Consider the following 27,343-nt stretch of genomic DNA (forward strand, 5'->3'; position numbering starts at 1 on the left):
AAAAATTAATTTCTCTCTTAAACAAAGCAGAAGAAATGAAAGTAAAAGCCTTGCCACTTGCCCTATGTGAAACAGCGCCTAGGTTTTACAGCCACATAAATAATATCCTGAATGCTGAAGATCAAAAATGATTGCTGAAAAGCCTTCAGATGCTCGTGATGTTCGCTGGCTCCATTGACAAAAGTGACTTCCCACGCTTTGCCCACAGAGGGCATCCCTGCGCATTGATATGTAGACCAGGCAAACGCAGCTGCTAGAAGCCTCTTCCGTCCGCTCTTTTTTCCCCTAAGCTTCTCCAGGCCCCCGCCCCCCATTTGCTTGGAGTCCTTGCCTGATCCACTTCGTTTCCCTCCGGTCTCCACATTTTCCCTTCCAGCCCTCCACTTCTCCGGATCAATGGATAGTAAGGTTCCAACTCTCGGCTCACACAGCGCTGGCGGACACCCCAGTAACAAGTGAGAGTGCTCCGCCTGGCACTCCCCCGCCTCTGTCCCCTATACGGTTCCCCAGCTCTGAGAAGCCAAAAGGACAGCATCAACAGAGCGGATTTGTCTCTCCAACTTTACCGGACCGACTACAAGGAAGCAGCTTCAACGTTCTAAACGCATGACCAGCCACGGGATTGCTTTGCACCTCCTCACAAGCCTTCCTGGGTATTTTGTTCATTGATGCCTCAAAACCTCGCGGAGAGCGGTCTCCCTTTCCCTTGCTCCCTCTGTTTCCTTGAGTTAGTTCTGCAAGGTGTTACCGGGGTTCGGGAGCTCTTGGACCGAATGGAACTTTTTTCTCCCTTTTCTTGCTGCTGATTGTGTCCCTGGACAAGGAAAAAGGCTTCGCAGGCAGAAGAGGCGCAGGGGAGGTGGAGGAAGAGGACGAGGAGGAGGAGGACGAGGAGGAGGAGGAAGCCTAAGGGGCTCGGCGCGGGTGTGTGCATGTGTGCATGCGTGTGTGAGTGCATGTGTGTGAGTGCCACCGCTGCCCAGGACCCCCGGCCCCGAAGGTGTTGGCTGAAATATGGAGAATAGTCTTGGATGTGTTTGGGTACCCAAGCTGGCTTTTGTACTCTTCGGAGCTTCCTTGCTCAGCGCGCATCTTCAAGTCACTGGTAAGAGGTCCTTTCCTTTCTTCTCTACGCTCCCCCACCCCTTACCCCATCACGCTCACCGTTTCATTTGGAGAGTAGAATTAGACTGGAAGAGAAATAGATATTTGGTGCTCGCTCTGCCTACCGGTTCCTCCTGGATGATAAAAGATAGAAGACTTTTTCCTCCTGGGGGCGGAGGATGTTGGTGGGATCTAGGGCATCCCTTTGCGCTTTTTCAATCTGGTGCTTCTCCTGCATCTTTGCTTTTACAAATAACTTGTGTTGGTTTGGAGGACAGGCTGCTGAGAGTGTTCCGGATGCTGTTGAAAGGACCTGGATTGTATCCACAGAGCCTCAAAAACCTAGCAAGGGGGAGGTGGATAGGGTAACAGGAGCAAGCGGAGGAGGATGATAACCAGGGAGCTTAGAGCAAGTCTGTGCGGGATGTTAGCTGCTGGGGAGATTTCCGTGAATATGTGCGACCCTAGGTTTGCATGTTTGCACTTGCTGATGGAGAATCGAGGAAGAGACAGATAGATGTTTTGAGTACTTTGGATGAGTGCAGAGGGGTGCCCTAAGAGGGGAAGAGCTGCCAGGAGGGACATGTATTTAAAATTTTAACTGTATGTGAATACTGTTTGCTAGCTAGGTCTCCTAATATCTCCAAGACACCTCCAAACTCCAAGTGATTGATATTCCGGGAAACAGGCCTCCTGGCTCTGGTCCTTGGCAAGTGTAGTTTCTAGTTAAAAATGGCTAAACTGTTCCGGGGGGCTAGATGGGGCAAAAACGGGAGAGAGAAGGATCCTAAAGCTGCTCTCTGAGTGCTGCAGTCTCTGAATGCGGAGCTGGGGCTTCTGTGGCCAAAAGAATAAAAACCTAGCAAAGTGGTAAGATATCCTCGTTTTGCCGGACGCCACCACAAGTAGGTGGGCACTGGGGTAGAGGGAGTCTGTCCGCTGGGGAAAGGCAGAACAGCTGCTGTGTGAGCACACAAATCCCTTCGGAGTCGACCTTTCCTCAGATCCGAAGACTGCCCAGGCTGGGGCCAGGAGTTGGAGAGAGAGGTGCCCTAACCTGCGCCTTGGAAATTAACAGAGAATAAAATTAAACCACAGCAGCCAAGTCCCCAATGTCCCTAGAGTCCTAAACTCAGTCTGTCTGGTCCCGCCTGCAAAACCAAGGGTTGTGAACGCTAGCAGAGAATGCGTCGCTTCACTGTGTGTCAAGGGATTCAGGCCATGAAGCAAGCGAGCAAGCACCAATCCAGTGTTGCCACTAGCCAGCAGGATTAACAAGAGCACAGGCGCTGGGCTTCCATCCTTCTGTAGGCAGCCAGAGCGCGCCAAGGTGTGTGTGTGTGTGTGTGTGTGTGTGTGTGTGTGTGTGTGTGTGTGTGTGTGTGTGTGTGTACACGCGCGCGTGCGTACGTGTGTGTGTGTGTGTACACGCGCGCGTGCGTACGTGTGTGTGTGTGTGTGTGTGTTGTGTGTTGTGTGTACGCCTATGATGATGCACGGGCCCACTGCACGGCACCCACCCTCAGCTCAGTTGCCTGCCCTTCCTCCTCCCTCTGGGCGGTCCCCTCTTCCCTAGCTCCTCTCCCCAAGAGCTTTGTCCTCCGTAATTACTCCCTTTGAAGGTGGGAGGAAGGTGTGGAGAGGGTAGGGGTAGCTTATCCTTGCAGTAATAAAGTGTTTTTTCAAAAAATCCCCTCCTTAAACCACAAATGCTCACAGGCAGAACAAGCAGGACCTTCCTTGTGCTCAGAAGATTTACTTGAGCTCTCTCTGGCACTTTGGGAGCACCTCGAAAGAAAAGAGGGAAGTTCAGAGACATTCCTTGCTATGAAGAAAACCCACTAGATAGAAAGGGCGTGATGACCTGGTGGACAATATTGAATTAAGCAAAGTGCAAAAACGGACAGGACAATGTTGTTAGTTATGCAATATTTTAAAGCCATTCCCAAATTACTATCACCTGGCAAAAACTGGTGGCAGATGAATGGAGATAAACCCAATGTTTTTATTAGTGCCTTTATTAAATATCTCCTTCCTATTCGTTTTTTTGCTTATAGTCATTTATTTATTACTGTTTTATTTCAATTTCCTTCTTAAAATGTTCTCTTTATAGACAAATTTAAGACCATCCCCCTCAAATTCCCAGATGTAAAGAGAATGCCACCGGATAATGCTTGCTGATCTTTGTTCCAAACTTCTCTACATTTGTGTTGTGTTATTTGCAAACGGAAGTGTTGCGATTTGTGCAGGTCCCAGGAAAGTGTGTGTGTGTGTGTGTGCACTTTGAAGATCTTGCTATTTCAGTTCACTGTGGTGTTCTTTGCTCACTTATCTGAATATTACCCTTTGCCTTACTAGCAATTTTGGGGAGCCTGGAACCAAAGAAAGCAGAGTTCACACTAAGAAAGGACCAGTAGGAGGTGCCCTTAATAAGGCCAAATGTCTAGTTCACAGGCATTGAAGTTCCTGCTTGGCAGAAGGTTTTAAAGACTTTGTTGATTGGTAACAAAGGATTATGGAGACTAGCACAATAGCGCTGGTCCGTCCCCTCTTTCCAGGCAAAATGTGAAACTTGTCAATTTGAATGAGATTATTATGCCACAACTGAAAGGACATCCCTGAACAGTGTCTGTATAGAGGACTTGGAGAGAGAGAGAGAGAGAGAGAGAGAGAGAGAGACTTTTTAGCTTGCTTTGTGGGATGTCCTCTTCTTTATTTGATGTGAGACATGTGCAGAGAGAGGTACCAGGTAAAGTCTCAAGATTTTCTGGCAAGATGGGAAATTTAGACATTAATGAATCAAATAGGAAGTCTGCTCATTAATTATTTAATTATCCATGTGTGTTTGCGTTACATTTGGTGAGAGTTTATGTAGTCTAGACATAATGGAGTGAAGCTTGCTAGTTCCTCTGTCCAGCACCTTTGTCACACCAATGGCCACAGCAGGTCCTGTGCTCTTTCTGGGCTTGCTGTGTGTGCAGTGGAAAGAGGCTGTCAGGCCCTGGGATTGTCTGGGTAAGCAGGCCCTCCACAGCTCGGTGAGTGCTGCAGTATAAATCACCAGTGACCTGTCACACTATCCATTTCCCACCCTGTAGCAGCTGCCCTCTGAGTTATGAAGCATGTGAAATGGCCAGCACATGTGTTATATGCGAATATATTAGGCTCAGTGCATTTGCTTTAATGCTCTTAACAGCAAGGCTGCTGTGAGGGGCCAGTAGACACCCCTCCCCCAGGAAGAGATTTATACCGTGTGTGTGTGTGTGTGTGTGTGTGTGTGTGTGTGTGTGTGTGTGTGCGTGCCCGCGCGCGCCTGTGGCTTCCATTTATTCCATGGCAAGTTAATCTTTCTGAAGACTTCTTAGTTCATTGAGGAGAATTAGTTTCCATCTTACCCAGTTCTTGAATGGACACTACCAGACAGACAGGGTAAGCTTCTAAACCAATAAGAATCTGACAAGAGTTTGGGGGAAGTGATGCATTTGAGAAGCTGCGATTGTTTGTTGTTGTTTGTTTCTAGACAGTGAAGGCTTGATACACAGTCTGAGGAATCCCAGCATAGATACCGCAAAAACATCTTTTATAAGAAACTTTCTCTCTTCCAGCCTTATGTGTCCCACTGTATGTATCCACTATTCTAAGATTTCTCTTAGGTATGAGAATTGTTCCTGAGAAGTTTCTAGCAACACACAGTAATGCCATATATTGCAGTTTATCACCTGCATAGGGACTGCTTTAAATCCTGTCATCCTGGCCCTGCTTTTATCATAGCTGGCTCTGATGATAAAGGAAGTGCTAAAGTTTCTGAATTGACTCTTAGCACGAGAGACTGTGTTCTAAGATGATATTTTTAAGCAAATAGCCTTACAATTTCTTTGGAGAATTTACTATCTTCAACTAAGTATGTGTTTATACATATGTATAAGTGTTCCTCACATTTTCCTCTGTTAGGATAAATAATAAAGGATGTGGTTGCCCTGAATCAATTTCTTTAGTTAAAACACAATGGGACCTACACAGAGGGCAGCTTTCCATAGGTCCCTGCCTTCTTCTTCAACGATTTAAGGAAGGACACTCATGACTGCCCTAGTAAAGTAGTGTTGGCTTGGATCCAGCTCTCCCCCGTTTCCATAGGCCTGGCCTGTATTACCAGCAGAAACTCAGTCCAAGTTAGAAACAGGTTGCTGTGTCTGGGTATTTGTTGCAAAAGTATATTCTCAAGTGATAATTTTTCATTTATCTCTACTGATAATCTTCTAGATGAACTGAATACATAAATTTTAGAAAACCTTAGCCTTGTTTGGATTAAGAGAATAATGACCCAAGCCCACTCATGATCATTTCATTAATTACTGACAAAAGTCATTAGGTTCTAGAAAAATAGCATGATCCCTTAAAAGGAATGCCAAGTATGGTGCATATTTAAAATTTATAAAATATAAACATGACATTTCCTTTTCTTCCTCCTCTGTGCCAGTATGACAATACAGCGAAGGTCTTAAGAATCCTGGCTTGCCATATCACTGCTTCAGGATTGGAATACACCAAACTCAATATTTGTACAACCACCCATGAATTTTACAGTGACTTACTGTGGGCTGTTTGCTTCTCTGTTGGATATCATTGGAGAATCACACTGTACTTACTACATAACACCAGGGCATCAAGGCCACCCTTCTCCATGCAACTAAAGCATGTCTCATTGAGAAACCAACTCTTGTTCTGTAAGCATTACGCTTAGAATGTCATATGGCACTTGAGAAGACAGGGAGAAGTGCCTTCTAAATAAATCGTAAAATGTTTATGATTGCTTCTTTTCATGAAGAATCAACAGTACTCAAAAAAGAGCCAACTAATACTCTTAGCCTGGGAGACTCAGCTGTGGCCTACTAGCGAAGACTACCAGCTTTCTAGAGTTCACAAGCTTTGAGAAAGGAGTGGGCACTCAAGGTAACAAATGGTGCCAACTAGTCATGTGACTTGGTCACAAAGTTGCTACTAGGTTGAAGCATAGAACTTTAATTTTTGCCAATGATTCCCCCTTTCAGAGTTCAGAGCCTTTTTCATTATCCTTATAATGCCCATCGTGTTGCCTTGCCCCAGTATATTTAAGATACTCCCCCTTAAAACTAAGCCCTCATAAAGCAAATCTTCATATTACTGATAAGGAAGGATAAGCAATCCAAGTTGTCTCCCCTGTAGACCAACAAAAATACCCAAGACAAAAACTACATGTTACTTATGCCAAGTGAGTGACAGCAGAAAGTTAAAAAGTGCACATTTTTATGTACCTTTACAATCACAGAACTGAGCTAAATTGCAGCACAACTTCATCCCAGGTGCTCACTTCTCCCACGTGAGTGTTGACTCCCTCACTGTACACTTCTCAGGTTCAGCACGGTACTAACACAAAGCAGTACAGGCTAGAAGATTGACGATCAAACTTACTATAGAGTTCTAAAGTTCTTTGACAGATTTAGCCCGAGGTTTAAAAAACAAAAACAAAAACAAAAACCAAACCTTTAACACATCTCTTAAGTAAAAATATTTTCCTTGATAGGTCAGAAATGTTCCAACTTTGTCCTATGGTTGGGGTTTAGAAATTGGGAATAATGTGTGTGGCTGCACACACCTTTATTTTCCTCATTATTGACTGTAATTTGCCAATGGTCATGTGAGTATATATTGCTTTCTACGAACAGTTTTAAACAACCATAGTGTGCACAGCTTTCATTTCTTGGGGGGAAAGTCCAGCAAGGAAACACACAAATCATTTCCTATTTATTGATCTTATTTCTCAAGTATACTGTTATAGCATGATGTGAGGGGAAGATTTCTCTTTTCCGCCAAAATTCTGGAGCCCAAAACCAATAATTCACTTCTGTTTTTTAAGAATATATATTTTCCACTGGGCTTTTTTTTTTTTTTTTTTTTTTTTTTTTTGCAATTTAGAGCTTTCTACCAAAGAATCACTTTGTTGAGTCTTATGACTTGATAAGAAAGACTATCATTATAACTTTGTTCTAGGCTATCTAAAAATGTTCCTAAATCCATATTTACATTTTCATAGAGGAATAAAAAGAATTTGAATCGGTATAAATGATGGCCATTTGGCTTAAGAAATGAAGTTTCCTGTTACATCTCAGTATTTTAAGATTTCAGCAACAGAACTTTAGAAGGAAGTGTTTCTCTACTCTGTTGCCTTTTATGATGTAGCCCTAATATAACCTATTTGTCATTTATTTAAGTCATCGGTATGATACAGATTTTACATTAGAGGGATAGTTTCTTAATACCTGAAGATATAGCAGTGATTTATTTATTTTTATTTATGATAGAAGTGTTCAATTGTGACATATTAAAAATGATTCCAGATTCAGAAAGTTGTTTCTTTGCATTGTTTTGTCCAGTTGAAGCTCTTCCCTTTCCCCTTTTCCATTTTGTTTTGCTCAGTTTTACAAAGATATTGCATTTTATGTAAGAAAAGAGACTCTAAATTGGGACCCGAGTACCTTATTAATGGAAAAAGCCCTAATTTATTTAATTAATAGGCTCCTGTTATTTCTGAAATCTGATATATTAATTTGGTTGTCATTTGTTCCTCATGAAACATAGTTTTTCTTGTTAGGTGAAGGTGTGGATTAGATCCATGTTAGTACTTTCCTTGTTTCAGTACCACATATTTTCCTTAAATTATAAACTCTCTCTGTATGCAGCATCTAGTGTAATTAATAACAACACTGGAGATAATATCAAAAATAAAATGAAAAGCCATATACACATTATTGGTTTCCTGAATGTTGTGTTGACTAATCCTTCTATTTTGTAAGACGGCTACAAATACATCTTTCGTTAACACACTATTTTGTTCTTTTGTTGTTGTTATTGGTTTTGTTTTGTTATTTTTTTGTTCTTGATTTTTTGAGACAGGGTTTATCTGTGTAGCCCTGGCTGTCCTGGACTCACTTTGAAGACCAGGCTGACCTTGAACTCACAGCAATCTGCCTGCCTCTGGAGTGCTGGGATTAAAGGCATGTGCCACCACACCCGGCTGTTTTTTGTTTTTGTTTTTGTTTTTAATATATGATTTTAATCAAAGAAATATATTTTGTCTGATTTTCATTATGGCTAAACATTAAGTACCTGAGGCTACCTGTGTGTGCATTTAGGATTACACTCAGTCACTCTACTGTATAATATTCCATACCTTAATTGGTTATAACTTACCTAGGCTATTGTTGATAGACTATTTTGAGCTCCAATTCTTCTGTTATAGTCTTTATGATTTAAGCATTTTTTATACACATTGCTCAGTGAAAATGAACCATCATTTCCAGGTGTAACGTAGGTACTGAGATGCTGACTCATGAAAAGGAAATCTCTACATTAAGAGGCAATGGCATGCTACATTTATTATACCACCACACCAGAAGCATATGAAAATCTTCTTTGTTTCATGTCTCCACCAACACTTGGTATTTTCATTTGCTTAATTTGCCTTCATCTGGTGGATGTGAATTAACATCTCATTATGGGTTTAATTTGCATTTCCCTGATTGCTAATAAAACTGCACATTTTTTCCCTCATAAATTTGTTGGCCATTTGTTGGTTGCAGCAGATACTTCCATGATCTTGTTTCTTCAATACAGCATCCATTTTATCTCTGTCATTTTATTGGTAGTTAGTCTATCTTCTTCCTAATCAACCTTTTGTGTTTAAAGATCGATGTCATGAGCAGTCCAACTTTTAGAAAGTTGTCACCTTATGTTGTACCAAGTTTACCTTACCCCAGGCACTACTTAAGCACTTTCCCAAGATGCACACTAAATTTTATCTAGAAAAGGATGGCCTTAGTCACTTTAGGACTATTTATTGTAATGAGCAAGCCTTTCTTTCTCTGTATCTTTACTCATCCAGTTTATGATGTCTGTATAAATGACAGCTTACAGGGAAAAAAAAAAGGGGAGGTTGGGGTACAAGGCTTAATTTCAGTCACATTAGGAATATCCTGAATCTAATGGAACAAAAGGAAAACTGAATTACAGTCTTAATGGCAGATACCAAATCTAAGTGAAAGCACATCATAATCTGGCTATTTGACCTTGAATATGTTTCCAATGCAGTAAAATGCATAGGCCAAAAATCATCGTCAAATTTATGGTGTGTATGATTATGGGTTTCAGACAGTCTGTGCTTGAAGTAATATATGCCTCCAACTTTTGTATAGGTTCTTAATTTATTCCACTTGGTCCCATTGGGCAGGCTAACAAAGGTCTCTGGATTAAATAACGCATTTGGGTATGCTGGAAGAGTCCTCTCCAGCAGTTTGCCTTCTGTGCCTACTCATTAGAGATGTAAGCCAAGGCTGAGACATCTAAGCAAGCCTCTGCATTGAGAGTCCTCCATCCATTGTTCCCACATCTTTGCTCAGCCTCATGGGATCTCAGAAGAATATAAATTAGAGAGAAAATCTGCAAGGCTTTCCCTTTTATGTCTAATTTCTGGGCAGAGCTGTTCCCTGCAGGACAATTTCTAGTTATTTTCTCCCTAGTTTGAAACATCTCAAGGGATGGTTTGTTGACTCCTTCCCATGGGAAACATTTCAGCAACACAACAGTTTTTGCTATTGGAAATTTACTTTGTAATTCATCTTAAATAGCACTGCTCCATATATTCTTGTTAACACCTGTGCTATTGAGTGTGCAGTTTTTGTTTTCCCTTTGCAATGACACTGCCTCTTCTATGATCCAATAGGTTAAGTAATTTTAGCTCTAGATTGTTTTTTTCCTTCTGGGGTCATCTTCATTTAGTCTAACTATATATTCTTTAGTTCATTGGATTTTTCCTGTTATTGCTCCAGAAGCTTAACCATGTTTCTTTCTTTCTTTCTCTTTTAAATCTAGACTCCATCTAGTTTATTTAGTCCCTAAATTTAGTGTGTATAGTTTAACATAATATTTCCCAAGTAATGCATTGTAAAATATAGATTCATCACTCTTCCATATGCCCAACCATGGTATAGCCAGGGATGCATATTTGTCATCTAAAACTTGTGCTCTTACTTTTCATTTAGTTTTCTTGATGCCCAAGATAATTGATAATCTATGATAAGATCAAATGAGATCAAATATTTGAGTCAAGATCATTATGGCTATTTAACAGGGATTATAACATGCTGAGTGGAATGTTTTTTAACATATTTCTGTTTTTCATGAGTTTATATTTAAGCTAATGAGACAGGTACATAAATGAGTGGCACACAAGGCAGAACAAAGTACTCATTAAGGAAGAATACAAAGTGGAGAGACTAAAAAAATCACTACAATGTTTATACATTCTATCATTGACATGCCAATACTAGCAAATAGGCTAAAAGAGCCAATCCACTCATCCCTGCATTCTTACAATTCTTTGATTGAGGTTTTCTTTTGTGTGTATGTTTTGGTTTTGGAGTATGAGGGTGTAAATAGTTGTCAATCATGTTTAAAGTAAGCCATACATAAACTAAGCTGGGTGCAATAGTACACACATATCTATAATCCAAGAATTTAGAGTGTGAAAGTTGGAAGATTATGAATGTGTGAATACCTTGTATTAAAAAATGAGTTCACAACCAACCTGGGTTACAGAGCAAAACCTTGTTGGAAAAAAAAAAAAGGAAGGAAGGAAAAAAAATAGAAAAGAAGGAAAAATAAAACGAAATAAAAAACAATAAAAGGAAAAGAATATAAGATAAAATGAAAAGTATAGTAAAATATAGATAGACTAAGACATAGGTGTGAGAAGAATGAACTTTGTCATGGTTTATCTTGCAGATCCTGGCAATCTTTCTAAAAGCAGACAATCACATATCCATGGGTCTTTCTTCCCTATCCATTGAGTGTTCCAGGTTCTTTGTTAAAGTGGCAATAGAGTTAGAGCCCAGTTGGAGAAGCCTATTAGTCAACAAATGTACAAACTAATTTATTACTCTACTGTAATAAAGTATCACAGACATTGGAGGCATATAGACAACAGTTTTTTTAGGCTTCTCTGGAGAAATTGTGGCTAAGCTAGCAACCAAAGAATAAATTAATAAGCTAACGAGAGGATGCTTGATTAGGAGCAGAGGGAGAAAAATAGTGGTTGCCCAGGGCCTGTGGTAGGTCAATGAACTTTAAAAGATCAGCATATTACGTTTCAAGACACTACTGTACGGTCGTGATCCAGATGAAGCCACAAAGCTTTCTTGGTCCTCTCACCAACATCAGCTTCTCATACTCAGGGAACACTGATGGAACTCATTGACGTGAGTTCACCTTGAGATGCACTCTTAACAAGCAAACAAACAAAAAAGAAGCACTCTTTAATATCTTTTCATCATTTGAAATGTAGATAAACAGTAGCTGACGCGAAGTCCCCCAATCCCTTTTCCTCAGGCCCCTTTAACTTTTCTCTCTAGCTCATCTTCCTTTCTTTGTGGTCACACAGTAACACTCTCTACCAGGGCCGCAAAAGTCACCACATATGGCTGGGAACCAGAGTGTGCAACAGCAACCAAAGAATGGAATACCTGTCCAACAAAGATGATACCAGATATTGATGCCAATCAACATTTCAAACATCATAAAATTTAGGTAAATTTCATAGGAAACTCTTCCTCTAATTCCAGAGTCAGTTTTCAATTCATAAGCTTGTCTCTCTGCTTGTTGACAGTTGTATTTTATTGATTGAAATAATATAGTTAGAAGCAGTTTTAAGAACTATAAAGATCTAGACAGAGGCAAATATTTATTAATGAGCATGTTCAGGAGACCAGTTCCACTGGGCAGAGAGAGAACAGGATTTTACCCGTGTGTAGTATGAGGACTAATAAGGGGTCATTGCTTCTTTGGGTGGCCTTTTGACAACAATAGTTTTGATCTTTCTCAATGAGATAAATAGGAAAAGTTAGCTGAAGCTTTGTTTAAAATTGTAGAATTCCATTATATTGTCTCTACATCACTGTTTTTTCAAATATAGTTGAAAGTTCTTTCCTTTAATCTGCCATTCATCAAGAAGTTGGTGGCTTGTGACCATGTCATATTATTGTGTCCAATAGTAGTTGTGCCGTTGAGTCACTTTTTACCTATAGGATCTCACTCTATGGTCCTTGGCCATGAAGACAGAGATGATAAGAAAACACCAACCAAGCAATAGGTCTGATTGAAACACTTAACCTCACTGTATTTCAACATTCCCTCTACTAAATGGACAGGAAAATCAACCTACGTGCCCCAGGTGTGAATTAGTGATAAAAATCACTCCATTGGTTAAATATATAAAGTTATACTTTATTTCAATATATATATATATATATATATATATATATATCTCAATTCAATTGTAATTGCTACTTCATGAATAGAATCTGTCTTAAGAAGGTCTTTACAATGCTGCATTCACAAGCATACACACCCATTATAAAATCTGCCTAAATTTCATTATTGTTTTTGTATGTGTGAAAGACATAGAGATAAGATAAATCATATTTTACTAACAAGTTTTACATTAAATATATGGGTTTTTGGGTACTGGTCCAAGCCCTTGCTGGACTTAGGGGCTCACGGCACAACTAGTATGCCCTTACTCAATGTAACATTAATCAAACTTGGTAGACTCTAACACATTCCTGGGGATTCTACGTTCGAACAATCTTCAATTACGCTCTCTTCCTATGTTGGCTACATGCATTTTCTTCAGACCTAGCTACCTGGCTTGAATGCCTAGAAGCTAATTCTTGCTTTTTGTAAATAAAAGGTACAAGGTAGAGTATATCCCTAAGGTATTTGCTCCGGAGAAGTGTCTCTCTTCTCGATCCTTCATCAGTGTTAAGGCTCTCTTCATACTAGCTAATTCAGGATCTTAGATAGCTAAGTATTTTTACATCTCCAGATGACTGTAATTCACAGCCCCCTCACTGGTTCTTCATGGCCTTAAGGTATTGCAACAGCTACTCAGGCTTTCGTCCACAGAAGAACATTTGTATCACCTGGGGACTCATTAGAAATTTGGAAAACCTGGCCGTTGCCCGGCCTTGCTCTTTTAGAATCAAAGGTGATTGAGAAACATTTACCTGGGAGACAGAGACTGTCCCTGTCTTCACAACTGGTCACCCAGTCAATGGGAAAAATGCCCCAGCCACATGAACTCAGACCCAGCTTGCAACATCTTTGGGTGGCCTAGCTGTAGGTCATACAATGGCAAACTATGCACAGGTCAAAGAGGCTTCTGGCTTGCTGTTTTGTTTACTGTTGCAGTGTCTCTCAGAGGTCACAACATGCTCCATTTTCCTTGAGACTGAAACCCCTTGGACTTTTTTTTTTTTTAAGTATTCGATCTGCCTTTCCCCTCTTTCTCTCAAGGATATGACACACTTCAAAAGGACCTGCTGGTTTTCATTTCCCATCTCGCCCTCTTGCCACTCTCTTCCTTCTTGAAAACACTGTGATTCACAAGAAAAGAGAGGCACATAAAAGGGATGCTGGAGCCCGGAGTCCTTTCCTCTTTGTGTCCTTCAGGTCTGCTCTGAAAATACACACACATGCTAAAAGTGAGACCCTGGTGGAAGTGACCTCAAACTGAACCTAGCCTTTTGATTGGAAATGGTCTTTGGGGCATGAGACAAACCAACTGCTCATTTGCCTGAGACAGAAAGAAAAAGCTTAAGAGAGGTGTTTCAAGAGGAGCAAAGCTTTCAGGCAGAGAGCTAGCTCAGCGCAAGGCTTTGAAGCTTTCGCTCTGCCCTGCCTGGTTGAGAGGCAAGCTTTAACCAGAGCTCCAAATCACAGTGGAGTAGGAGAGGACAGGAGGGCTCAGCTGTGCAGACTGGATCAATCTGAATGAAAATCAGTAGTGTTCCCACTGGTGAGACAAGTTTCTGCTTAGCTCATGAACTGTAGGCCCTTCTCTGGTCCTGCTAGAGAAAGAGTAGGGCTTTTGTGAAAGGTTATGTAAGGCTGCTGTTTTACTTTTCCCCTCCGAGTTAAATTCTATTTATAGAGGGGCGAACTGCCTCCCAGGAAAACTGCATTTCCCTTGCTATAACTTAGCAAGAGAATTCAATCAATTTTCAGAAAAGAATTAAGGAACAAAAGAGAGAATAAAATCCAATGCAAAGACACAGAGAGGAACAAAAGAGGGGGTGGGGATCACAAAAAGAGAGCATTATTATTCTCTCCTAGGTTGCTAGAGGGATTGTGGGGTGATGAATTGTTCCCATTTTCCGGGAGCTTCCTGGGAAGTAGGGTTTATAGTGTCCACCATGACATGAAGCAGCTTCCTGTAAACTGTAGTTGTTGGTCACCCTGAATGAGGTCATTCTCATGTAGATATGCCTGGGAAGAATCAGTGTTGTTTTTTGTTTGTTTGTTTTCTCCCACTGGGTAGTAACCACCTAGGCTAAGGTTAAGGTTGCACTGCCTGTGGAAACCTGTAATGGAAGTTTTTTGAGTTCTTCGTAAACTCAGTTATATTATATAAATGTTTTTCTTTTAATCCCATGGGTGGGATTTTACTTTGGGCTTTAGTTTATCCACAGCTGATAATTGCCGCATGCAGGGACATGGTCGTTGCCAGCTGGAGTTGAATTCTGAGGGCTCTAGGTATAAAAAAAAAAGAGCCTATAGGGAACAGGGAGCATGGTGGTTTGAGGACACAGAGGACTGTCTGCCGCTGTCAGTTGCTGCTGACAACTGAGATCGGCCTTGCCCTCAAAAGAAACAGAAGACCTTACCCAGCTGGAAAAAGGAGAGGTCCACATCCCCTGTTTTTCTTCTTCTAACCTTCTTTCTCTCCTACCTGTGGGTGGGAGTTTGGAAGGAAAGTAAAGGCATTTAAGAACCCTAAATAAAGTAGGTTTGTGAAAAAACTAAGCCTACAGAAAGTCTCCATGTTAGCAGTAGTGGTGCTAACCACATGGAGGAACAATTGGAGGGGATGGTAGCAAGGCCTACTATAAAGTTGTCTTCCACCAGTCCCTAGAACCAGATTGGAGACAATGTGCATTTTAGCTATTTACCAGGTCATTGAGACCTTACACTCTAATTTAATCTAGTGAAATCAGAGTGAACGCTCAATAGTGAAGGTTTGTTTTGGCCCAGCAATCTGCTAATACAGTCAGGAGCAGACCTCTTTAAGTGTGATGGTGCCTTTTGGAGATTGTAAGGTAATAAGTTATTGGTGATATCCCGTGTTAAGCATTTGAATTCCATTGTGTGGAGGAGTGTGTTAACATGTACATGCTTGCTATGTATGCACTTGCACAGTTTCTAAGGTCATTCCAGTGTACTGCTTTAGACTGTTCCATTAACCACAAAGCAAACTTCTATCTTCTGAGTTATTTAATACAACAGTTATTTAATGCGACGCTCTGTTAATAATTTTACTGGCAATATTCCAGAGTGCCTGTGAAAAAGTAAACGTCAAAGAAATAAAATCTCCCAAATGCTAAATGCACTACAGAATGTGCTATCTCCAAAAGTCCTGTTCCTAAGACATCCAGGACATTTGTCTGCTCTCATGGTGAATATGGAACAAGGCAAGAGAAGTGCATAATTACTTCCTACACAGTAACCCCAAGGATAGACTCTGGGTTTGCCTTAGGACAATCATTCCTGAAGACCCAGATGAGGCAAAAATATTAAAATGTTAATTTGTCAGAAAGCAATGTAGGAAATCAACACAAGACCCCAGAAATAAGAAAGGCCTTCAAACAAGGGCAAATCTTTTATTAAAAAGCATTATTCAATTAGAAAAAGACTGTGAGGGCTGTTAGAAATGGTTTTGTCATTGGATAGATGAGAAACAAATGGATCCCAGAAACATTTAGTGAGCTGCCCCTACCCCTGTCCCAAATCTAGGAAAGGCACTGTGAAACACCTTTGCACACATCTGGATTTAAATCTTGGCACTATCAAAAATTTAATGAAGATTCAGAATTCTTATTCCTTAAACTTGTAAAACATCATGATTGGTTAAATTAAAATATATATTACATAAAAAGATAACTTCACTCCTTGGCATGTAGTATACACTAGGCTTGCTCTGATTTTATCCATCTTTGCTACAAGTGCTTATTAAGTTCACCTTTGACATATCATATGTGGTCATACCCTGTAGTGGATTTACAAAGTTTATAACAAAAATACTACTAGCCAGGTGTGGTGGTGCACACCCTTAATCCCAGCATTTGGGAGGCAGAAGCAAGCTGATCTCTGATTTGGAGGCCCATTTGGTCTACAGAATGAGTTCCAGTACAACTATACAGAGAAACCCTGCTTTAAGAAACGAAAAGTAAACAGACAAGCAAAAATACCTCTGGTAACAAAGTGATTACAGAGGAGGACTTCCACACTTTGAAAAAAAGATAGGCTCACAAGGTGATATCGTAGTTCGTTATTAAGATACAAATGAATGAGGTGGTAAATATGAGAAAGCAAGCAATAGCATCCCCTCTTCCCAAGTAAGAAGGGATAGAGTTAGGAGGGCGAGCTGCCTCGAGAGGACGAAAGGATGTCCCTGTGGGACACTGTACTTGATGGTTGAGGAAAACTAAGGTGGTGCTTCGCAGCTGAAAGTTAGCTTCCTGCTCTGTTTTGGTCTCAGATCCCATCACTAGCAACTGAACCCTGTTCACTAGCCTCTTCTCGAGCAGATGTATGAGAAGGCTGGGAGAAAGAGGCATACGGAAGTGACAGGGCCATCTAAGAAGCGACTGGCAGCATAAATAATGTAATTTTAGATTGAAGAGGCTTTGCCTGCAAGGCATCTCCTAATAATTTTACAGAGATCTTGAAAGAACAGATTGCTCGGAGAAGGGCAGACGCCACCAGGCACCAATTTCTGACACAGCGCTGTGGTAACTGAGAAAGCAAAGTTCTACTGTGCACTGCGGCAGTCCTTTTCTACTGAATATTAGTGTGCGCATCTTATTCCTTTTACTACCACTTGAAAATATGCACTAACAAAAACCTTTACTAAACAGTATCGTCTATAAGTATTAACACACCTTAGGTGTTAGTCCATCAAAGAGGTTTTGTGCATTTTATATCCCAAATGCAAATATCCCAGTCCATAATTTGTCCCACCATTATATAGCTCTTCCTTTGTCTTTTCTCTAAAAGTCCTGACTCATATAAGGTTATATTAATGAATATTGGATGATGGTGGTGATGGGAATGATGTTGCTACTTGGTTGTCTTGACACTCCCTGTCTTTAATGCCACTGAGGTGTGTTTTCCTTGTTGGTCGAGTCTCTTCTTGGTAACTTGCTATCCTTCCTCTGAGTGCCACCAGGCCTCCCCATCCAGGGGACATGGTCAGAAAAGGGGCACCAGAGTTCATGTGAGAATCAGATCTCACTCTCCACTCAACGGTGGAGAATATCGTGTTCGTCGGCTAGGTCTTGGTAGGGGTTCGAAGTTTACTGCCTATTTCTCCTTGGCTGGTGCCTTAGTTTGAGGAGGACCCCAGGACCCAGATCTGCCTGTCATAAAGTTCTACGGTATATACTCACTTATATCAAAACACTAGTCCAAGGGATACGTCCCATGAAAAACTTTACTTACCAAAAAAGTGGGTCAGAGGAGAGGACATCCTATTGAGACTTTAGGCGAGAGTAGCATGGAAGAATGGGGAAATAATAGGACCCATAGTATCCTGGAAACCTACAAGAAGTTTTTTTTTTCTTATGGTTTATGTTTCACTGCGAAGTTGGCAGTCAAGGCAGGGACTCAAGACTCAAGGTATGAACCTGGAAGCTAGAACTGAAGAAACTGTGGTGGAGTGTTGCTTACTGGCTTCCTTGCCATGGCTTATTCAGCTGGCTTAAGAATGTTTGCTATAAGAATACAACCTAGGATCAGTTATCCAAGGGTGAGCACTGCCTGCAGTGGCCTGGGCCCTCACACAGCAGTAGTTAATCAAGAATATGGCCCACAGTCTTGCCTGCGGGCCAGGCGAAAGTAAGCATTTCCTCTATTGAGGTTTCCTCTTCTCAAATAATCCTGTGTCGAGTTCATAAAACAAACAAACAGAAAGCAAAATTAGCCATCATACCCCTAAGTAAAATTCTACAAATACCTAACCAATGTTCTTCAAAACTGTCCTAAAATAAAATCTGAAAAATAAAGCATGAAAGCAAATAGAAACTAAGAACTCATGATGTCAAGATAACATAGATTATCTTGCTGTTTGGGACGTTAGGTGAAAACAAAATTAAGTTTGAACTAAGTATGATCTTAGTTGGCAATAACGTACTGGCCTAAAGTGATGAATTCTCATAAATATAACACATTGATGTCCATTGCTAATATTAATTGGAAACTTGGTGTGGGGACATTGAGCTTTTGTTTTATCTTCACAATTTTCCACAAATTTGCATTGGTTCTAAAATAGATGCTTCCTTTTAAAAAATCACCTTATCTCCTAAGAATAAAACGCAGATAGAACATTTCATCTCTTTACAAATGTGTTTCCTCCTGATTAAGGGTAATCTTCGTTCTTGGATACTTACTCTGATGGTTAGAGATGTTGCTTCTGTGACCCTTGGCCTAGTACACTTGTCAGAGTTGCTCACATCTACATTATTGTAGGTTTTGGCAGCACCTCACATTTACTGACTCACGGTCCCAGGGCGGCCAGCAGGGGCGAGGAGACTCAACATGCTTTCTAAGAGATTCTTTTATGATATGAGCATCATCTTGAAAATCACTATATTTTTTATGTGCATTCTTTCTAAAAATGAGGAAAACACTCTGCTTTTTCAAACAGTCTTTGACCTTATATTATGATGTTGGCATTGAGATTAAATCACAGTGCCAGAACCTTCTAAGAGAAGCCAGGCAAGGCAGTCTGTCTCCTTGACCTTTTGTTTCCTTATATGAGTTAGGCAGCACTCAATTAAAAATATTTGATGAAGATTATTTTCATGTGCCTCACATATGTAGTAAGTAGCAGCCTAGCCACAGCAGTATTATGTTAACCATTTTCAGAAAGCATTGGGTATGAAACCTGCGTTCCTCCTCATTGTCATCATTACTGCTCACTCTGAAACTTGCAGCCCCCTCCAGTGGTTCCCTAACATGTCCCTTCAGAATTCCAGGAAGCATGTGACAAACCTCTGATGGGAACTGTCACATGGCTGCCCGTTGGACTCTTTCCAGGGCCTCAGATAACTACCAACTCTTTCCATTAAATTCTGGCAACCTGGTGTGCATTGGTTGTCAGGTGCCATGGTTCTGTGTGTCTGAGTTTACTATGTCAAATGGCAGAGAGTGACACATTGTTTTTTCTCTCTCTGATTTGTCCTTCCCGCTATTTCCTGTTCTATCTACCTCTCACTTTTATGGGAGATATTTAAATCTACTCAAATATGTGTCTGGTTTGTGACTTATATAGCATGGTGAGTGTTAGGGTTCTTGAGAAATACACATAAGCAAAAGCATTAAAATAACAATAATAGCTAATGTTTATGAAATTTTATAGTTAGCAGTGATATAACATGTATCACCTATGAACTCTTTGTTTTGCCCCTTTCCAAGTACATGACTCAGCTTTATTCCAAGCAGCAATATGTCAGTTAACATTTGATTTCCTGGACTCCCTTGAAGTTGAGACAGGTCATGTATTGCATCTGGTAAAAACACAGAATAAGAAGACTCCTTTACATTTCAGAAAATAACAGGCTCGTATCCTAAGCTAAGTGCCACCACCTTCCGCCATTTGCTTCATTCTTTGAGCCTGAGCCATGGAGAGGAGTGGTGACACCCACAGGGTAGACTGTTTACCTTCCCTCTTCAGGATGACAAGGAGAAAAAGAGACTCCGAAGCCCATGATGACCTCTTGATCCTCTTCACCACCTGAAGACCGAATCTGTCTAGAGTTATTATTTTGTGAGGAATCATATCTAGTTGGTGTTAAAATTCGCTTCTGGAGTTTCTGACACATGTAGCCACATTCAGTCCTAACTACCACATGTCTCCATATTGTTAGATGTCCCTCGTGATGAAGAAGGGTCTACTTTTATGCCTTTCTACAGACAATGCAAATTAAATACCAAAAAAAGATAACTAAATTCCCCAAGGCTTCATGGTACCTAATTATAAGAGCTATGATTTAGATCTTGGCACAAAAGCACATGTCCTACAAATCCTGGACAAACAGTAGATGCTGTTATTATGCTATTGTTGTTTGTAACATTCACTTTCCTTCTCCAAATGGGTGATATTTTTCCATGAGCCATTTATTATTTAGACACTTCTAGGTTATTGAGTATCCAAATAAAAACTCCATTTTCTGCTAATCATTTTCAAATGTCATGGTTTTCACTAACAAGTTATAAGACAGCACCGTGCACTTTAATTTCCTCTGAAGACTTCCAGTGCCACCTTATAAAGACTAACACCCCCTCACTACAGCCTTGGAATACTAATGCCTTGCCTTAACAACCAGGCACAGCTCTGTAATTTACATGTGTGTTGCAGTTTCTCTCCCATTGTAGTGTAGAAGGAATTTCACATAGTTTTGATATATCGTGTAAATTACATCAACAAAGCACTGTGCTATGTCTTCATTAAAGTAGGAGATGATAATTATGCAACCATGTAGTGTGGTCTTGCAGGCTTTGAGTTATGAACATTCGATAGTGTCTCTTTACTTGTGCTTAAGTTGGCATTTGTGAGCAGCATATAATCAATTAATCAATAACCCAATTTTCCCTTAAAGAGATGGTTCATCATTTAAGAAAAAGAAGAGGAACAACAACAGAACTAAAAAACAGAGATTATTGTATGATTTTATGAAAAGAGCTGCTTCAGCAAAGAAACTAGCTTGGAAAAACACTGAAAGCCTTTTTCAGGGATGGTGATTTTGCTTAACTAAGCCAAAAGTGAAATTGGATACAAATGCTCAGTTCCTGAAGCATTTTATTATTTTGCAACTGCTAGAAAGAAAACACCAATTTGGGATTGCTGGTAGGACTGCATTGTTTGTATTCATGATTAGGGGTATGTAAGTGGATTCATCTATGAAGTGCACAGCAAAAATCAACTTATCCTAAAACACAGAGTTTAAACCTAATTGATTCTACCCTGTTAGCTACAAATATGGAATCCTGTACTGAGTGGCCTAATTTGTCTCACATGATATCTCAACAGTACAGATCGGTGCTGCCATATGATAGAGTTGATTGGCATGGGGGTAAGAACTTGGGCCTCTCAACAGGTAAATGTATTTATTTCTATAAATTTATTATATCTGTGCAATAAAATATGCATCTACACTGTGATGGTTTAGATATTTTTCCACTGCATACTTTTGGGGGAAGAAAACTGCCTTATTCCATCCTTTTAGAGTAAAGCACTAGTCATTAGGTTTTTTTTTTCTGTTTTCTATTTTTTTATGGTTTTTCATTGTCTGTCTACTGCACAGTTAATGTGAAAGTTGATAAAAATTTAAAGTATATAGTTGTATCACATTAAAACATACAGCTGTTGGCCAGCAAGGTGGCTCAGCAGGTAAAGGCCAGATGACTTGACTTTGATTCCCTGGGACCCAAATGAGAGAGGGAAAGCTCTGATTCCTGAACCTCACCGTCTGGCCTCTATACCTCACCTCTACAGGTGCACCACAGAAGGCCCCTGTCCATACACTATGCAAATACATTCACATATACAAATAAATGAATAAAGAAGTAGTAAATGTATTATTAGCTAGGTTCTCTTTATAAGAAATGAACAGAGGCATGTCTAAAAGAAAGTCATTAAATGATCGCTTAATTGATTAGGCAACCTGACACACTATCAAGATGTAACTGCTGTTCTCCACAAAGGTTAACACCAAAGTGCTAGGTATGGATTTTCCTTATTTTTATGTAAAGAGAGAACATGACTTCTATGGACCGAGAAATTTGCACTGCCCTTAAAGACGTGCTTTTCAAAGTGCAGCCTGTGTGTCAGAAAAAACATCATATGGGAGTTTGTTAGAAGTGTAGATACTTTGTCCCATTAGCCCCAATTCTATATTTTAGCAAGCACTCCAGTTGGCATGTAGGTAGACATCAGTTTAGGAAGCGCTGCTCTGGTTCCACAGTGGTGCCCACTCATGACTGGACTCTAAGGCCTATGAGTTGCACATGAATTTGTGGTCTTGGATAAGGAACAACCAGCATTCTCACAGCTTTCCCAAATCTGCCTCGAAGGGCTGAGAGCTTTGTCCCTAGAGCAGTGCAGAGATAACCCAAGCCATCAAGGCTTTGCTTGCAATCATTTACTTTCCTGAGTCACATCCTGTATTTTCATCTTTAAAGTCCTAAGACACTAAGGTCCACCTTGAAGTGAGGAACTATTGTTCTCACTCCACTTACCTGTCACTTATTGTGTCCCCATTCGCTGTAATTTTCCAGTACACATAAAGACTTCAAGTCAGCTAAACCATGACCTGTACGAAGAGAATGAATGACCCCAAGTGTGTTTTCTTTATCTTACTCCTTAACTAAGGGCTTCAATGTGGTAGTGACATGACAGTGCAGCCAACACCAAAGAAATGATAAATTCTCCTCTAGTGGGATGTAGGTGGAAGTAAATACGAGCTTGGTTTTTCTGTGAAAATAACTTCATCGAAGGGAAGTGTATTATGTCTAAGATTCTATTAGCTCTCTGCAGGGAGAGAAGCAAAGGCGCTGCCAGTTTCCTTCTTATTTATCTCATGGATGTTGGTGCCATTAATGCTTCATTTCTCTGTAATTTGTATAAAACACATTTCAATCATAAAACACTTTACTCATTAGTACGTTGGAATTAACTTCACCGCTCCTGCTCTTTAACTTTCCCTTACTGGAAGCCAGTCTCTAAAGGACCAATCAGAAGTGAGCTGAACCAGCTACCTAATTACTAGGGGATGAGATAGTGATGAAAAATACGCTGAGAGCTACTCACAAGAAATTTGACATGCCGATGTATTCCCCTAATCTAAACCTCCATTCCTCCTTGGCTCATTATATTCAGTATTGGAGTACATCAGATGAGTACAAATGATATATACAACACTATAAATGAAACAACTTTGAATTATTGTCTGAGTACTACTGTTTTCATTGGAATTGGATCTTTGATTTTTGAAGCCGTCTTTAGCCTCTTTTTATTGTACTGAGATTTATGTTAAGTGTCAGGCTGGAAAAGATTTCTCTGTTTTGTTTCAAAAGTCTTTGGGGGGACAGAGGACTTATATCCCACCTTCTCTGATATCAGAGATCTGACTTGCAAAGATAATGAATTTTAAGAGCAAAATAAAGCTGTGGGTCGGTGACACAGGCTCTTGATTCCAGAACCTGGGAGAAAAATGCAGGTGGATCTCTGTGTGCTTGAGGTCAGCCTGGTCTCTGTAGTGAGTTCCAAGACAGCCATTCTGCATTGAAAGACCCTGCCTCAAAGAAAACAGAGTAAAGTGAGAAGGCACTGCATTTTTGTTTTAGTTAATCAATGCCTAGCTTTCTGTAAATAATGGATTTGGGAAAATGTTCCATACACTTTCCACTTTCTGAAATACTCTGATCTTGAGCTGTGTGGTTTGACTCTAGTGATTGCAACACTTTCCTTGCACAAACAGTATAATTAAACTCTTGATTGAAAGAAGAAACATGCCTTTGGCTGTGTGTGACATTTTATTTGGGGAACCTTCTGCTAGCAGAAGCTAATCTGTTTCACCAAGGAAAGGTCAACTGACATCTCGTGTGCTAGGTCTGTTAGACCAGCATCCGGGAGACTTCCTGGATGGATGGCAGTTCTAACCACAGCTGACTGACAGTTGCCATGAATGGATGAAGACTATTCCTCCTGTTTGGTCCTTTGGACCAATTGTTTTTGCTTCCTGCAGTCTAAGGTGATGAGTTACCAAAGTTAGGGAATCATGCGCATTGATAAACACCCAAATGTTCACATCTCTCCCTGTCTGGTTCTAAAAATTTGGGTTTTGTTGTTGTTTGTTTGTTTTGTAAGTTAGAAACAAGATCAAGGGTGATACAGAAAACTTCCGAGTTCTATCAAGTAAACCTTCATGAGATTCTAAGTAGAGACTAAAAGGGTTTCAAAAGTTCTTTGAATCCTGCAATGGATTCTATCTCTTTAAAACCTATGTTTGCATTACTGATTTGATTTGTGTCCTAAATCTTCAATTCAAGCATTTTAGAGAGAGCTTAAAGCACAATTGTCCTTAATAACACCTTCATATATTAAAAGGTAAACTGGATCTGTCCTTTTGACTCTTTTATGGGCAAGTAGAGACTTGGATTAGAATTAAACAAAATGTCTTTTTGTTCTTGTAGGCCAGAATCATGAGCCAAGAAAGCTTTGATTATCATGGTCTTCACGGTAGATCTCCTTCTAGGGCTGTATTGTAGTGCTTGAAATCCAGAAGAAGAGAAAGGTCTTATCACAGAGTCGGTACTCAGACCAGGTTTAGATCATACCAACCAATAACACCAGAGTTCTGATATGTTCTCTTTCTATGTCTAGGACATAAGAACCTATAGAGACTTGATACCCTATGAGCATATACAGGGGGAGGAGGTCCCCCTCAGTCACAGTCATAGGGGAGGGGAGTAGGGGGAAAGTGGGAGGGAGGGAGGAAGGTATGAGATAACAATTGAGATGTAATATGAATAAATTAATAAAATAAAATAATACTTGAAGAAAAAAAAAAAGAACCTACAGGTGGCAATGAAGTCAATGAAGTTACCCTTCACAATCCCTCGTTTCTGTATTTTCTTATTTTACCCAGCCCATAAAGAACAGAGTTCAAGTCCCCCTGTTGAAAGAGATGCTGCAGTTAGGACATGGATACATACCTCCCCACTCACTGATTCTATCCATGTACTTACTGATGATTGGACTCTTTCACTTGGAGTCTTTGCCTGGCAAAGCTACAGCTCCTAGGAAGTCCTATGGTCAGGAGACAGGATAGGTATGGAGAACACCCGGTCGGAAGCAAGAGACATGGGCTCATATGGTAGAATAAACTAATCATTTCAATCTATTTTTAGGCAACCTATAAGTAGTATGAGGGGTCGTCACTGCTAATGTATCAAGATAATATTTGCTCATTGGTTGGTAAATATTTACTCTCCGGTAGCAGTCCATGTGCTCTTCCACCTCTCTTCTACTTGAAGAGTACCTGGGCCAACCGGCTTAAAAAAAAAAGCTGCTTCTAAAGTATCAACATTGACTTCAAACTCCCTGATTTTGGGCAGTTGGGTGTGCCTTACTCCCTCATAAGACATGTACTGGCTTAGCATGTCTTCACTCATGTCCAACTTCATCTGCAAGCCTGACTCTGATGCATGACTCCCTGTATCTTTGCTCCCAGTGACCAAAAGCCTCTATGTGTTTGTCTGGTTGTTTGAGGCTAACACTTGAGCAGATCAATGTTGGCAGGTATCAGTTAAAATGAGAGTTCCAAAGACAATTGTAGTTGATCGAGCTCCAACTTTAATTGATTATTAATGTTGAAACATCTATGTGTGTTGCCTTTGTTCTGTGAAGACAACAGTAACTGCTTTTGATCATGAAAAGTGATCATAGGATTCGTTACATGACATGTAGTGTTTGGTCCCATGACTCTAAAACTGTTTCAATAATTGTTATTTTTGTCTTATTTATCAAAATAATAACCTTCTAGGAGGAAGGGAAAATTATATCACACACACACACACACATCATTACATGACCTAGGTAGATTACTAATTTACATATATGGTATATCTTGATGCTTAATAATAAATCATTATATGTACTTGCATAACTAATCAGGAGTCTACTGTGAACATATTTTCAATGTGTAAACATTGAGAAAGAATTTGCAAGCCACTTAGTTTCAACTTATTTTCAAGAAAAATAATGTCTAAAATATTTCTTTTTATGACCCTACAACTTCATCTCTGATCCCCCAAGGAGAGCATCCATGGCCTTATTGTGATCCTCCATTTACTTGGGAGTTATTATTTGTCATGGGAATTTCTGTCTTCCTCTTCTGTCATTTACTTACTGAGTCCTGTCCTGTAGCTCACATAAAAACTAGGAGTGGGACAGAAAAGGCTGGAGGAATAACAGCAAGGAGCTAAGGCAGTGACGGTTCTCTGTGTGGAGAAGAAACACCAGGTTGTGAAATGAGGTCATGGAAGGTCCTTAGAACTTATTTCCTCCCAACTATGCTTTTCTTCAGAAATTCAGCAGCTTGGGTTGAGTGATCATGTTTTCTTTCAAACTGAAATTACTAGAAATGTAGACACTTTAGACGTAATAAGTCATGTTTACTAATCTTATGCTTTTATGCTGAGCACAGTAAATTCTGGAAAAAAAATATAGGTGGTTGTGTTTGCAAACAGATTGAGTTGGAAATTATCTAGAGGTTAATTTACTATCGTGTGATATGTTTGAAGTTGTGCCCTTGCCTCTTTCCTTGTATTCTAGTTTTAAGAAGACTGATGAGACAGTAGAGTCCAGTGCTTGGAGTGCCATACGGTCGTAAGATCTGGCACTCTCCGTCCTACAGCAGTTGTTGCGAGGTGGTTCCCACTGTTGTATTCAATTAACTGCCTCCCTCATTCATTAGGTGCAGAGACTGTAGCAACAGGCAACAGACATATTTCCTGATTACCGTTTAGTGAAAAAGATGAAGAGGCAGTGCAAAACTGCTGATTCAGTGAATAACGATTTCATTGAAACAGTTCTAATATCTCTGATAGTAAAGAGTACTGTCCACTATCTTAAGACATTCAGACATGGGTGGGTCAGGAGTCTTAGTGAAGCTGGTCTACAGAAGACTTCTGGCCATAAGTTCCAGTGGAGAACATGGCTGCAAAGCATGAGATAGGCAATAAGACTGTGTGAATCTCAGTTTGGTTGCAACCAAGTGCTGCTTCCCAGCTGTACTCAGATACCAGCCCACAAGAAAGGGCCCATTTCTAATACTAGTAATCCTGTGGTCTGTCAGGAGTCAGCAATTTTATTCCATAAAAGACTTGATTATTAGTATTTTAATCTTCAAAAACCACATTGTTGGTGCATTTAATTTTGACATGGTAGCCAAAACAACTGCATGCAATATATAAATTCATGAATGTGTTTTTGTTCTAATGCAGCATCATTTATGAAAAATAGAATGTAGCTGTGGTTCAGAGTTTGCCAGCTCTTAGCTTAGAGTCTGACATCTGGGTTTCAAACTAT

At 40.2% G+C, this 27,343-nt stretch overlaps 1 protein-coding gene across 2 annotated transcripts in view; it reads left to right on the top strand.

The window, feature by feature from the left end:
• The first annotated feature begins 269 nt into the window (after positions 1–269).
• Positions 270–27,343, top strand: part of DCC (DCC netrin 1 receptor) — a 1,088,923-nt gene continuing 1,061,849 nt past the window's right edge. For both annotated transcript variants that reach the window (XM_084780514.1, XM_084780515.1), the window contains exon 1: positions 270–1,105. In XM_084780514.1, coding sequence (XP_084636640.1) covers positions 1,015–1,105 — 91 coding nt within the window. In that variant the 5' untranslated portion in view covers positions 270–1,014. The remainder of the gene's footprint in view (positions 1,106–27,343) is intronic.

This window comes from Acomys minous, assembly GCF_964271855.1.
Source record: "Acomys minous genome assembly, chromosome: 4".
Taxonomy (NCBI): domain Eukaryota; kingdom Metazoa; phylum Chordata; class Mammalia; order Rodentia; family Muridae; genus Acomys; species Acomys minous.